This window comes from Loxodonta africana, chromosome 18 (assembly GCF_030014295.1).
Source record: "Loxodonta africana isolate mLoxAfr1 chromosome 18, mLoxAfr1.hap2, whole genome shotgun sequence".
NCBI classification, from domain to species: Eukaryota; Metazoa; Chordata; class Mammalia; order Proboscidea; family Elephantidae; genus Loxodonta; species Loxodonta africana.
Window position 1 is genome coordinate 31,913,313 of NC_087359.1, and position 14,475 is coordinate 31,927,787.

The window sequence follows — 14,475 nt, forward strand, 5'->3', positions numbered from 1 at the left end:
GACTTCCAAAATTCACTTCTGGGAACAGTCTACAAGGAAAGGATTAAGCAGCCAGGAAAACAAGCAAAATCTGCAGAGGAAGCTGCCAAAGGCAAGACAATTTATTCCTAGTTCAGGTACAAGATGCCCTTCTGATGTTCCAGACCTGGTCTCATAGGAAAACCATTCTAGAACACTGGCACTCACCCAAGAATGGGTCAGAAGAAATCGGAATGAGAGGCAAGAGCCTAGGCGCTGGGACAAGGAAATGTCCACCTCACTGCTCCAGGCCCTGGTCCACATGCCTGGTGGAAAAATCTTCCCTTTTGCCAATTCAAGAGATGGAAGAAACCCATATGCTTGCACATCTGGCCATCTAAAGAAGCCCGGGAGACTGGCCAGGCCTGAGCTGATAGCTTGGGGCTTTCCCAGACCCAGCCGCACAGGAACTCAGTCCCTGTTGAGAAATGCTGCACCCCAAATGGGGTAGCATTTGAGCATTCATTGATCAAACATCCATTCATTGGTTTTGGATTATAAATATTCTTATTGAGGCTATGGAGATCAGTAGTTATTTACCATGGAGGATGGACGACTTTGCTTTTACCTCTCTTTAAGTGGAGGGTGTAATTGTAGCCAGGATTTGGTTGGGAACATGCCCATCTCTCAGGGCCAGCGGACTAAAGGCTTGGCAAGCTCTAAGAGCGCCGTCTAAGGGTGGGAAACAAAACTGCTTTCAACTTCTTGGGCCCTTGACTGCCCAGATAGTTCAAAATACATAGCCACAGAGGGACTGACAAAGTGGGGAAGACTCAATGCCTGTTTTTGCTGTGAAAATTCCAAGTTGAGAAGATAATCAGGTGTAGGCTTCTCATTACAGTCCTAGTGCCCTCAAGACAACAACCAATGAAAAATGCCTGAACGACAACTGGGGACCTCTGAAGGCAGCTGGTCCTATCAATTCACCTGGTACAGCCCCAGTAGCTCCTGCAGGAGCCCCTCCTCCTCCTGGGGCCCACCAGACTGCTCCTCCAGACGCTGCTCCTCCTGGCTGAGCCCCTCGGCCGTGGGTCTGGGGACGCTCGTGGCCTGAAGCTTCTGAAACAAGCCTCTGCAGCTCTCCCTCTCTGCATGACTCAGCAGGCTCAGGTTCAAGGTGAAGCGCCCAGTGCTGGTCAGGCTGTGCAGGATCCCAAGAATGGCCGCCCGGTCACCTGGCCTCATATGATCAGCCAGTGCCACCAGCAGCTCCCCTAGAAGTCCAAACCCCACATCCATCTGGAAGAGGCGGCCCAACCTTGGGCCCCCGAGCTGCAGCAGGGCCTGGTAGCGCTCTGGCCCACTCCTCAAGTGTCGCCGCCAATCGCGGTAGAACTCTGCTGAGGTCTCGGGCTGGAAGAGTGTTTTCTCCTAGACCACAAAGGAAGAAGGAAAGGGAGACCAGAGCTCTTCCAGCTGCTCTGGGACAGTGAGGGCAGCCTGTGGGTTTTCGTCTTAGCTCTGGTACTGCTCTTTGAGCACTGCGAAGGCTGCAGTCCTGTGGGTCTCATTTTCAGATCAACTAAGCCATGACTTGAGATTCTCAGTTGTACCAGGGTAGTCTCTCTGATGAATGGGGACATATAGCCCTGGTCTACGAGAATAAGTCAGGGTTTACTCTGAGCAGGGTGAAGGGGATGATTGGAACTCAAGGTGAGTGTCAAGGATCTGACAGGCTGGGTCTCCCTTCAACACTGCCACAGAATCATTACACTATATACACCACAAGTGGGAGATGGAGAGACCCAAACCTGCTCTGGGAATGAAAGTCGAAGGGCTGGCTGAAGGGGGCCTGCCCAGCACATCTTTCTGACTTGATCTGCCCAGTCCAACTTGGCCTCAGCATTCACTGGCTGCTTTGCTTTCTGGGATCAGAGTCAGAAACCTGCCTCTGGTCGCTTAACATGAAAACAACAACAGTAAAAACAACTAAAAAAAAAACGTGTTTGATTACATAGGTATATAAATATGCATAAATATGTACAGAAAAGCATATATGAGTAACTGTAGGCATATATGTGTATATATACATGTTCATGTGTGAAGCATATATTTTCAAGTATAAAATAAAGCACATAGTAGATTGGACCATAAAATAAATAATATCACCTGTGAGTACTGTGTTCCTCAAAATAATCATCTAGATGAAACCAAATGGTTAACATTTGCCCTAGACCAAACATGAGAAGGCTAGGAGGGACAGGGAAGCTAGATTAATGGAAACAGAACAACCAAAATGGAAATAATGAGAATTCTGATATATTGTGAAAAATGTAACCAAACTCACTGAACAGTAAGTACATAAATTGTTAAATGAGAACCAAATTTCCTGTATACACTTTCACTGAAAATACAATATTTAAAAAAATAATAATTATAAGGCAAAGGTATATGTTGTGAGAAGACAGGTTTGGGAGTTTAGGGCAGAGAACCTGCTGGGCTAAAAAGGCTGGGCCTCACCTACCTGGAATATTTCAGTGCCCTCATCCTGGGAGGTGCTTTCCTGAGTAGTGTGACAGTTCCAGGGTGCAGTTCTCTTCCCTCCCATCTTGTCCTTCTGCTCCAGAGGTTTCAAATGTGAAGCAAGGACAATACCCCTGTGGGCAAAGAACAGAGACTGAGGGGGTGGACTTAGTGCTGTTACAAGTGGGTGCAAGGAGGCTGGACTTTGCAGCATACCAGCTGAATCGTTAGCAGACAGTCATGGACGGAATTGTGTCCCCCCAAAATATGACTTGGAATCTTAACCCCTATACCTGTGAACATAATTCTGTTTGGAAATAGGATTTTCTTTGTCATGTTAATGAGGCTATACCAGTGTAGGGCATGTCCTAAACCTAATCACTTCTGAGTTATAAAAAGAGCAGATTAGACACAGAGGAAAACACATACCAAGGAAGGCAGATACCATGTGAGGATTGCCAAGGAAACAAGGAACACCGGGGCTATCAACAAGGAAGGAATCAACACAGCCCAGACCCTGATTTGGACTTTTAGCCTCCAGAACTGTGAGAAAATAAATGCCTGTTCATTAAAGCCACCTACTTGAGGTATTTGTGTTACAGCAGCACCAGGAAGCTAAGACACAGGTCAAAATGACAATAATAATAATAGTGACAATAGTTGACAGTTTTTGAGCACTTCCTCTCTGTTCAGAGTATTATGTGCAATAACTCATTTAATCGTAACAATTGTTCTTTATAAATGAGGAATTGAGACTCAAAGAGGTTATGTAAACCTGCACAAAAGATCACCCAGCTAACAGGGGGTGAGGCCAGAACTGAAGCCCAGAACTGACTCCAGAGCCCTTCCCTTTATTCACTATAGTCCAGCGTAACAGGGAGCCAACCTGAACTCCTCATAAGATGCCACCCTCTGTTCCACTGCCCGTAACTTGGCAGCATTCTCCCGCTTGTACTTCTCATCAGCAGTAAGTGCAGCCTGCAGCTCTTTCTCCAAAGCCTTGAAGTCGATGATGTCATTCCTTTCCATGACCTGTGCCTGGGAAAGCAAAGGGAATGGACATGAGCATAGGGTCATCGTCAGGGGGGAAGAGGAAGCCTCTGGATTCTTTGCCAGCCCACAAAATGACCCAAAAGCACTCTGGGTATCTCGTTACTTAACTTATCTTGGTGAAGAGGATAGTGATACAGAAATCTAGTTTTTTACTTTACAGAGGGGAGCTGAGTTGTACAGTGGGGACTTGCACAAGACTTGTCACCGAAAACAGAATTTGGAGCCCTGTGTTTTGTTTTCTGCCTCTAAAAATATTTTAATTTTTTTGCTTCCGCTGAGGCTTTTGGATCTCAGAATTTGGTTCCTTTACTTTATAGCTAGTTATTGGGATAAAGGACCTCACACAAAAGCTGAACTATTGTCAGGTACTATAGAGCTCTAGAATAAAATCTAACCCTGCATTAAACGTCTTTAATGGGGAAGGATACTTTTCACCCAAACCAGATGCAATGACTGAGCAGGAAATGAAGAAGTGGCAGAGGAAGGGGGTCAATGATCCCTATCCTCAAATCCCTCTGTCCAGCCCAGGGCTGGAGCACAGGTCCCCACGGACTCGGGCAATCTCTTTAGTCCTGCCACTATACTTCTGTAGCCTCTGCGTTATCTGCAGGCAGGTTATCTATATGGGTTCTAGTCTTTGACATTTATTTGCTGTAAAATCTCTCTTTAACCTCCTGGTGGATTAGGCTAGATTTTGTGGCGGAGTCATCATCAACAGCCTTCGGAAAGCAGGCGGCCCGCATCCAGCCCAATAGCCACCAACGCGGAGAAACCAACCAAGCGCCAACAAGGGCCAGAACTGAATTCCGGCGTCCCGGTTCCTGCTAGTTCTAAATCATCCCCAATAGCTGAACTGAGAGAGAAACTAACCCTTCCGCCTCCCTAATTCAGTCACCGGGAACTTCACCCCAGCAGCCCGGGTCTCGGATCCCTTGCTTTCTTTGGGGATCCCCTGAAACATCAGGGAAAGAGGGCGCTCAGCGCAATCTACTTCTAGCAGCTGTGGTTGCTCAGCAACTGCCACAACAGCCTGCCCACGTGATCTTCTCGAAGGCCCCTTTTCGGGGTGGCTCCGAGGTGCCTGATCAGATTCATGCCTCCTCGGGTCATACTTTCTTTGGAACAGCCGCGCCTTATTTTGGGGACCCACAACTCCATCTCGGGCCTTCCTGTCTCCATGGCTGGCACTCCTCTGAGCCGGTCCTCAGGCGGAGGGTTGTCCTTCGGGGCAGGAACGCCCCCGAGGCGTCTGCGGGGTCCTTCCTGACTGCGGGCGCAGGCGCGGCGCGGCGTGGGACAGAGCGCGGCCTTCGGCGGCAGACTTGGGGCTTCTGGCTGAGCGGGCGCGAGGTGAGCTGGCGCAGGTCAATGGCGTGGGGACGTTGCTCCGGGTGGGATGGGAAATTATAAACGTCATATATGGAAAAGACGTTATATGCTGTCTGTCCCCCTTTCGCTTGGAGAAATTGAGGCCTGGAGCGGAAAAGGGACCGATTCAAAGAACCCTTCTCTCTCTACTCCCCCCCACCCCAATTCTGGGGTTCCCTCCGTATCGTCCGTCCGTAAAATCTCGTAGGTAAGGCTTACGTTCTGTCTGGTTCCCTCTCTCTTCTATCTGGGTCGCCTTCGCCCATTCCTTCTTTTGGGACTCTGCGTGATAGCGAGAAGCTACAGTCAGGACTGGCACCAAAAGTCACTAACTGGTTTTGTGCAACTGTTGGCCAGTCAGCTAGCTTCTCTGTGCCTTGGTGGAGTCATTCATTGATTCAGTAAGGATGTATTGTTTTGTTCTAAGCGAACAAAACAGTCCTTGCTAAAATTGTAGTTGGGGTGATGAAGAGAACAGTGAGGGTACCTGACAGTACAGTTAACTACCATTCAAAGACATAAATGTTGATGAAGGTGTAAAGGTCTATATAGAACGTTGCTGTTGTCAATCATCATCGAGTCGATTTCGACTTATAGTGACCCCATGTATGCAAAGTAGAGACCCTGGTGGCGTAGTGGTTAAGTGCTAGGGCTGCTGACCAAAAGGTTGGCAGTTCGAATGCACCAGGCATTCCTTGGAAACTCTATGGGGCAGTTCTACTGTGTCCTATAGGGTCGCTATGAGTCGGAATCAACTGGACGGCAACTGCTCCGTAGGATTTTCAAGGCTGTGACCTCTCAGGAGGAGATCACCAGGCCTGTCTATCATGGTGCCTCCGAGTGGGTTTGAATTGCCAGCCGTTAGGCCAGTAGGGGACAGTTAAACATTTGTGCCACCCAGGAACTCTTCTAAAGGTACTACAGATAATATAAACAAATAAGTCTGGTTGTGTTCCAATACAGCTTTATTTTTATTTATGTATTGTTTGTTTTATTGTATTTTAGATGAAGGTTAACAGAACAAACTAATGGCTCATCATACAGTTAGTACACACATTGTTGTATGACATTGGTTAACAACCCCATGACATGTCAACACTCTCCTTTCTCAACTCTGTTGTTGTTTTTGTTGTTAGGTGCCGTCGAGTCGGTTCCGACTCATAGCGACCCTATGCACAACAGAACAAAACACTGCCCAGTCCTGAGCCATCCTTATAATCGTTGTTATGCATGAGCTCATTGTTGCAGCCACTGTGTCAGTCCACCTTGTTGAGGGTCTTTCTCTTTTCCGCTGACCCTGTACTTTGCCAAGGATGATGTCCTTCTCCAGGGACTGATCCCTCCTGACAACATCTCCAAAGTATGTAAGAAGACACAGTCTCCATCCTTGCTTCTAAGGAGCATTCTGGTTGTACTTCTTCCAAGACAGGTTTGTTCATTCTTTTGGCAGTCTATGGTATATTCAATATTCTTCGCCACCACCACAATTCAAAGGCATCAGTTCTTTTTCGGTCTTCTTATTCATTGTCCAGCTTTCACATGCATATGATGCAATTGAAAATACCATGGCTTGGGTCAGACTCACCTTAGTCTTCAAGGTGACATCTTTACTTTTCAACACTTTATAAGGTCTCTTGCAGCAGATTTACCCAACACAATGGGTCGTTTGATTTCTTGACTGCTGCTTCCATGGCTGTTGATTGTGGATCCAAGTAAAATGAAATCCTTGACAACTTCAATCTTTTCTCCATTTATCGTGATGTTGCTCATTGATCCAGTTGTGAGGATTTTTGTTTTCTTTATGTTGAGGTGCAATCCATACTGAAGACTGTGGTCTTTGATCTGCATTAGTAAGTAATTCAAGTCCTTTTCACCTTCAGCAAGCAAGGTTGTGTCATCTGCCTAACATAGGTTGTTAATGAGTGTTCCTCCAATCCTCATGCCCTGTTTTTCTTGGTATAGTCCAGCTTCTCCAATTATTTGCTCAGCATACAGATTGAATAGATATGGTGAAAGGATACAACCCTGATGCACACCTTTCCCGACTTTAAACCAATCGTTATCCCCTTGTTCTGTCCAAACAACTCCCTCTTGATCTATGTAAAGGTTCCTCATGAACACAATTAAGTGTTCTGGAATTCCCGTTCTTGGCAACGTTATCCGTAATTGGTTATGGTCCACACAATCGAATCCCTTTGCATAGTCAATAAAACACAGGTAAACATCATTCTGGTATTCTCTGCTTTCAGCCAGGATCCATCTGACATCAACAATGATATCCCTGTCCTCTTCTGAAACCCGCCTGAATATCTGGCAGTTCCCTGTCGATATACTGCTGCAGCCATTTTTGAATGATCTTCAGCAAATTTTGCTTGTGCGTGATATTAATGATATTGTTCTATAATTTCTGCATTTGGTTGGATCACCTTTCTTGGGAATAGGAATAAATATGAATCTTTTCCAGTCAGTTGGCCAGGAAGCTGTCTTCCATATTTCTTGGCATAAATGAGTGAGCACCTCCAGTGCTGCATCTGTTTGTTGAAACATCTCAATTGATATTCATCAGAATCAGAGGTTGATTTTGATTATAATGAATTGGGCAGAGAGTCCAAAAATCTTGATGAGGACTTCTTCCTTCAGTACCATCAGTTCCTGATCATATGCTACTTCTTGAAATGGTTGAACATTGAGTAATTCTTTTCGGTATAATGACTCTATGTATTCCTTCCATCTTCTTTTGATGCTTCCTGTGTCATTTAATATTTTCTCAACCCTGGGTTCCCTATTACTAGCTACAGCTTTATTTTTAGACACTGATATTGTTGAATTTTATGTAATTAATTTTCCTGTGTTGTGAAATACTAAAAAAAATTTTTTTCCAACTATTTAAAAACGTAAAAAGCATTGTCTTTTACAAAGACAGGCAGTGGGCCAGGTTTGGCCTGTGTGTCATGGTTTTCTGACTCTTGCACTAAAGTATTAGGGGATGGGGAGGCCTCGTGTTGGCAGCTTACTCTCAAATAATTTAGGAAAAAGAACGTTATTTGTATTCTTGAAACTTTTTGTTTTAATCATTTTAAAAACGAAAGATTTCTTTAACATTAAAAAGAAGGGTATGTAAACAGATGAGGGTGTGTAAATAACGAGCAGGGCAGAGAACAGCGGAAGTACAGGGCTTTTAGGCTAGCGGTTAGTAGGTCAGTGTAACTGGAGAGGAGGTTTGCGAAGGAATACGGTCAATCATAAAGGTAGGGCCATGTCATGGAGCACCTTGACTACCTTGCCAGAATCTAACTCTTCTCTTCTTGAATTTTAGCATCATGGATACTGACTTGTATGATGAGTTTGGGAATTACATTGGACCAGAGCTTGATTCTGATGAAGATGATGATGAATTGGGCAGAGAAGCCAAAGATCTTGATGAGGTAACACAAATATATTACTTCTTTAATCTCTCTCTTAAAAAAACAAAATGGCAATAAAATGACTGAATCCTCTGTGCTCCCGTAATACCCTGTGTACATTTCTGTTATTATCCTTTCTATAGTAAGACTTAATGGGGTCTCATACTGCCCCTAAGGAAGTTTAGCTACTGAAGCTTCCAAACGAAATACTAGATAGTTTCATCAGTGAGGTCGTCTTGTAACCTGAGCTCTAGTTCATCTGGTGGTGGCTCTTCTTCTATTTACCTGAAGTGCCTTTCGACAATTATGAGTAATTCCAACGTAGAAAAGCTCGCCAGCTTTTCAAATTGCAACTGCACTGGGCCGTCTCTCATAAGCTCAGGTTTAAAAGATGCATAAAAAGGATAGAAAGGGAAGGCACATATCCAAGGTCAGGTAAAAGATTCCTGTGACTCTCCATCAGGCACTCTATGGAGAACGAAGTCCAGAATGGTCCAGGCTTGCAAAAGACACCAGAGGTGGCCAGAATGGCCTGAGGCTTGCAAAAGGCACCAGAGGTGGCTTTTATGTTTTAGCAATATTTGTAACAAGATGAACAAGAAATGGATGGGTCCACGCTTAGCAATGGAGGTGTGATATTAACAAGGGACAGCAGAAAAGCAGAACAGAAGTCTTGGCTGCCATCTGTCTTCTCCATCAAGGGAAATGTCCTTCAAATTGAAAAAAAAATAAAAGAAACACTGGAAAAAGGAAATTGAAGCCACATACATGAGGTAAAAAGCATCTTGCAGCTTTGTTGTCAGGTGTCATCGAGTTGATTCCGACCCATAGCGACCCCATGTGACAGAGTAGAACTGCCCCATAGGGTTTCCTTGGCTGTAGTCTTAATGGGGGCAGATCTCCAGGTCTTTCTCCCATGGAGCTACTAGGTGGGTTCGAACTGTCAACCTTTCGGTTAGCAGCCAGATGCTTAACCGTTGGTGCCATCCGTAGGTGCATTCAAGTCTCCAGGCCCAGATGATTATATCCTAGGGTCGGGGGTAGGACGAGGGGAGATCTTGCAGAGGTGAACCGAGAGCCACTGTAGTAAGCTTTAAGAAACTGTGGGGAGGGCAACAGTATCAGAAACTGAATCAGGAAACTATTGTTCCATTTTTCAGAAACAGAAATAAGGCACTGCCGTTTAGAGACTATAGGCAATAACCGTGCTGTAGAGCCATGGTGAAATTGGGGAAGGAATCATAAAACTGATGACTGTTGAATATTAGGGGGACTTAGTGTGAGTTTTTGTTTGTTTACATTTATTTATTTATTTTTAAATAATTTATAATTTTTTTGTTGTTGACTACTATGAGTATTATAAAAATTTTCTCTTGATGGGATATAGATGTAGCTATAGGTCAGGGGTTTGCTGTGAACCTGATGTGTCTTGATTTGGGCAAGGCTTTTGAAGAGTCTTTTATGGATATCTTTTTTCAACCAGCTTTTTTTTTCTAACGTTATTTTAAAAAGATATTTTTCATTGTGTGAGTAGTTCATGAATACATTCTTATTGAACAGTATAGATAGAAGAGTCTTTGGTCCTCATTCCATTTCACTTACCTTCCTAGGGTAACCACTATATTCATGATGTCCTTGTGGAAGGAACATGGGCTAGGTCATAGTACAATTAGGGCAGTCACAGCTGATTGAACAAGGGGCCCAAAGAGTATTGATTAATGGGTCACCTCCAGAGCTCTCATGACATGCCCGTGGCATCTGTGCTTGGTCTTGTCCTTTTCAGTCTTTTGTCAGTGAGTTGAGTGAAGATTGAGATGATGTTTATAACATTTGCACACAACATTTTAAAAAGAGCACCAAACCCATGCCGAGTTGATTCTGCATGTACTGGATAATGAAATCTAAATCCAACAGACTTAAATAAAGCCCAATAATTCATTCATTAAGTAAGTATTTATAGAGCAGTTGCTATGTGCAAGGAATCCCAATGCAGAGAGAGCCAAGGCACAATTCCTGCCCTCAAGGAAACTACTGCTTAGAGGGCGAGATGGAGACGTTACGGAGCAGGGAAGAAACAAGTGTCATTTAAGTAATACTAAGTGCTATGATAATAAAAACCAAAACCAAACCCACTGCCATCGGGTCGATTTCGACTCATAGAGACCCTATAGGACAGAGTAGAACTGCCCCATAGAGTTTCCAAGGAGCGCCTGGCGGATTCGAACTGCCGACCTTTTGGTTAGCAGCCGTAGCACTTAACCACTACGCCACCAGGGTTTCCGCTAGATAATAGTATGTAAGAAAGGATCATTCTTGGCTGGGATGACCAAGAAAGGTATCTGAAAAAGTGATATTTGCAGTGGACCTGAAGAGTGTGTAGGCATCTATAGGGATGGAAAGTAGAATAATCAGTGGCGGCCTAGGCTTGGAGAAGGGGATGTGGGATGCTTGAACAGTGACACCTAAAGGGTATGGAGTTTCTTTTTGGAGGGATGAAAATGTTCTAAAATTGATTATGGCGATGGTTGCACAGTTCTGTGGATATATTAAAAACCATTGAACTTCGCATGTTAAATGGGTGAACCGAATGTTATATGAATTGTATCTCAAAAAACCTATTACCAAAAGAATACAAAAAACAAAAAAAGGGGTAGGTGGTGTGTGCATATTTGCTTTCTTGGTGGTATGAGGTACCTCTCCTCTGCTCGATTTTCTCATTTATATCTTGGAAGAGATGGACTTAAGATACAATCTAATCCTATAGATTGAGTCCTGCCTCGTTAATGTAACTGCCACTTATCCTGCCTTATTAACATCATAAAGTTTAGGATTTAAAACACATAAGATAATCACATCAGATCACAAAATGGAAGACAGCCACACAAAACTGGGAATCATGGCCTAGCCAAGTTGACACACATTTTTAGGGGACACTATTCAACTCATAAAACTCCTGTTACCCCGGTAGTCCATCATCCAAGGCCTTCTCTGGTCTGGCCCTGTCGCCTTGGCCTCCTACCTGTAGCTCTCCTCCTGGGATTGTGCTTTCAGCAATCTGGAGAAACACTTGTTCTCCATTAACATACAAATTCTGGGTCCCTACTCACTGCACTCCTCCCTGGCATGTCTTTCCTTCTTTGCTGTCTCCACTGTCAAAATCCTGTGCATCTCTTGAGCGTTCTATACCTCAGAAAAGGCCACAAAAAACAACTCTGCATCCTGTATGGACTAGGAATCTGTCCATGATATCAGAAGGAATGTAGACTGGTGCAGCCATTCTGAAGTGCAATTTGGCAGTAGTCAAACTTGTCGTTAGGTGCTGTTGAGTCGGTTCCAACTCATTAACGACCCTTTGTACAATAAAATGAAATATTGCCTCGTCTTGCACCATCCTCACAAGGATTGCTATGTTTGAGTTGATTGTTGCAGCCACTGTGTTAGTCCATCTCATAGAGGATATTCCTCTTTTCGCTGACCTACCTTTCCAAGCATGATGTCCTTCTCTACGGACTGTTCCCTCTTGATAACATGTCCAGAGTACGTGAGACAAAGTCTCACCATACTTTGGACCTGGGATTTCTGCGCTGAGAAACTCCTAGACCAGGGGGAAGATTGATAACAAGGACCTGCCCCCAGAGCTGACAGAGAAGGCCTTCCCCTGGGGCTGGCTCCCTGAATTTAGACTTCTGGCATCCTAAACTGTGAGAGAATGAACTTCTGTTTTTCGAAGCCATCTACTTGTGTTATTTGTGTTATAGCAGCAGATAAGTAAGACAGGGAATAAGGGGTGACACAACCAAAGCAAAGCCTGGAGTGCTTCCTGTAGCGAAGGCCTGGATACCAGCCAGGAGTTCATCACAGTGGTCCCCACAAGTTGCAGAGTTGCGGGGGGGGATAGAACGAGAATGAGGGAAGCTGGGGTGACTGGAAGAACACTGATGTTATGAACAGATAAAAGGAAGAGATAAAAAAGTTCTCATCTGGTTTCATTTTAGACCTGTTGAGTTTGAGCTACTGTTAGAATACTCAGAAATAACTATAGACACCTGGGAATTATTACATAAAATCCTGCAGTTAGATTCAAAATACATTCAGTAGTACAGGGTAGGAGAAGACTGGCTTGATACTTGTTTTGGGGCCACCATCAATAGCATGTGTATGGCTGCCAAAACAGCTAATGTAATCTTGGGCCACATTAATAGATGTAGAGTGTGAAGATGGTGGGAGGTAGCCAGTCTGCTCACAACTGGAGAATTTTGTGTTCTTTTTATGAAAGAGCTGACACATTGGAATTTGTGTGAAAGAAAACAAGCTCCCACCACTGCATCTACACATCTCTCTGCTCTGTGTCCATGTACGCTGCCTTCCCTCATGTTCTTGTAGATGACTCGTCCAGTTTCTACCTACTAGATCCCATCCCTTCTCACCTACTCAAGATGTTCACTCCAGCAATTCCCCCCTTTCTCTACTAGATCATCCCCTCAGCATATAGACATGCCGTTACTTCATCTTCAGACCCTCTCTTGACTCCCACGTTCTCCTTCAGTTACCACTCCATTTCCCTGCTCCCCAGTACAGCACATCTCAAGAGAGTATTGGTACTTGCTGTCTCCAAATCCTCTCCTCCCGTTTTTCTCTTAAACCCACTTCCGCCAGCCTTTTTCCTCCCACTCTGTACGGACTGCTCTTGTCAGGGTCCCCAGTGACCTCTGCTCCGGTAAACCTAATGGTCAGTTCCCAGTGCTCATTTTACTCGACCTGTCTGCAGCATCTGACACAGCTGCTTACTCCTCCCTCCTCTCTCCTCCTTAAAATACTCTCTTCCCTTGTTTCCAGAACATTCCTCTTCTGGTCTTCCTTCTTCTCAGAGGCTGTTCCTTCTCAGTCTTCACTGCTGATTCCTCATCTCACTGACCTCTAAACATCTACAGGCCTCAGGACCCCATTCCTCATAGCTCTTCTCTTCCTGTATTCAATCCCATGGGGATCACATCCAGTCTATTAAATAACTTCTATTCGCTGAGAACTCTCAAATTTCTATCTTCAACTCAGACCTTTCCTTTGAACCTCAGATTGGTATGTCCAGTTTCCTACTTGATGTCTAGTAGGCATCTCAAACTTAGCATGTCTAAAACCTGGCTACGGATCTTCCTTCCTAACCAGCACTTACAGTCTTCATCTCAGTAAAGATGGTGCCATTCTCTAATGCTTGGGTCAAAAACCTTGTGTGTCTCTCTCTCTTTTTTTGTTTTTTCTCACTCACTGTCAATTTGTTAGAAAACGTTTTTTGACTCTACCGTCAAAATGTATCCAGAATTTACCAGCCCAGGGGCAAGGACGACAAGGCAAGAGGAGACAGGAAGGCTGGTAACGGAGAACCCAAGGTTGAGATGGGGAGATTGTTGACATGTCATGGTGTTGGCAGCCAATGTCACAAAACAATATGTGTATTAATTGTTTAATAAGAAACTAGTTTGCTCTGTAAACCTTCATTTAAAAAAAATAGCATAAGTCAATGTTTAATAAATATCTCATGATTAAGAAAAAAATACGTATATATCCAGAATTCATCCTCTCCTTCTCAGCTTCACAGCTACCACTATAATCTCTTTCCTGAATTACTGCAGTAGCCTCCTGACTACGTAATCTCCCTCCTTCCACCTTTGCCCCCCTGCAGTATATCTTCAGCTTGGGAATCAGAGATTCTTTTAAAACAAAAATTGGATCATACCGCTCTTCTGCTCAAAACCCCAAGCGTTTCTCAACCTTGGCACTACTGACATTTGTGGCTGGAAAAAAATCTTTGTGTAGGGGTTGTCCTGTGCACTGTAGGGTGTTTAGCAGCATCTCTGGCCTCTACCCGCTAGATGCCAGTAGCAAACACTCCCCCCATGCATATCTATTTGTGACAACCAAAAATGTCTTCAGACACTGTCTGATGTTCCCAGGGAGAAGGGACAAAATCACCCCTAGTTGAGAACCATTCTCCTAGAGTAGAAGAGTGAAGTCACATTACTTAGAATGATCCAGAAGATCCTACAGGATCACCTCCTGTGTGACCTAAGTTGTACTATTTTCCCCATCATGCACACCACTCTAGCTATACTGGCCTCCTTGCCAAACCTCAAAGATGCCAGTGCCTGACTCAGGGCCTTTGCAGTTGCTGTTT

General features: G+C 44.4%; 2 protein-coding genes across 5 annotated transcripts in view; one reads left to right on the forward strand and one right to left on the reverse strand.

The window, feature by feature from the left end:
- Positions 1-71: 71 nt before the first annotated feature.
- On the reverse strand, positions 72-4,815 carry CCDC103 (coiled-coil domain containing 103). Of its 2 annotated transcripts, XM_003414293.4 has the most exons (4): positions 4,405-4,815; positions 3,368-3,519; positions 2,483-2,615; positions 72-1,389 (listed from the first exon to the last, which is right to left on the reverse strand). In XM_003414293.4, exons 2-4 carry the CDS (start codon positions 3,508-3,510, stop codon positions 937-939), a joined length of 729 nt encoding a protein of 242 aa, XP_003414341.1. In that variant the 5' UTR covers positions 3,511-3,519; positions 4,405-4,815; the 3' UTR covers positions 72-936. The 2 variants fall into 2 exon arrangements, with proteins under 2 accessions (XP_003414341.1, XP_023409523.1); XM_023553755.2 differs by having other exon boundaries at positions 3,368-4,815.
- The window catches only part of EFTUD2 (elongation factor Tu GTP binding domain containing 2), a 41,988-nt gene continuing 32,268 nt past the window's right edge, over positions 4,756-14,475 (forward strand). The window contains exons 1-2 of one of the 3 annotated variants that reach the window (XM_003414291.4): positions 4,756-4,884; positions 8,219-8,327. In XM_003414291.4, coding sequence (XP_003414339.1) covers positions 8,223-8,327 — 105 coding nt within the window. In that variant the 5' untranslated portion in view covers positions 4,756-4,884; positions 8,219-8,222. Of the gene's footprint in view, positions 4,885-4,947; positions 5,111-5,231; positions 6,332-8,218; positions 8,328-14,475 lie in introns of those variants that run through there. The other 2 variants (XM_010594522.3, XM_023553752.2) reach the window with 2 other exon arrangements.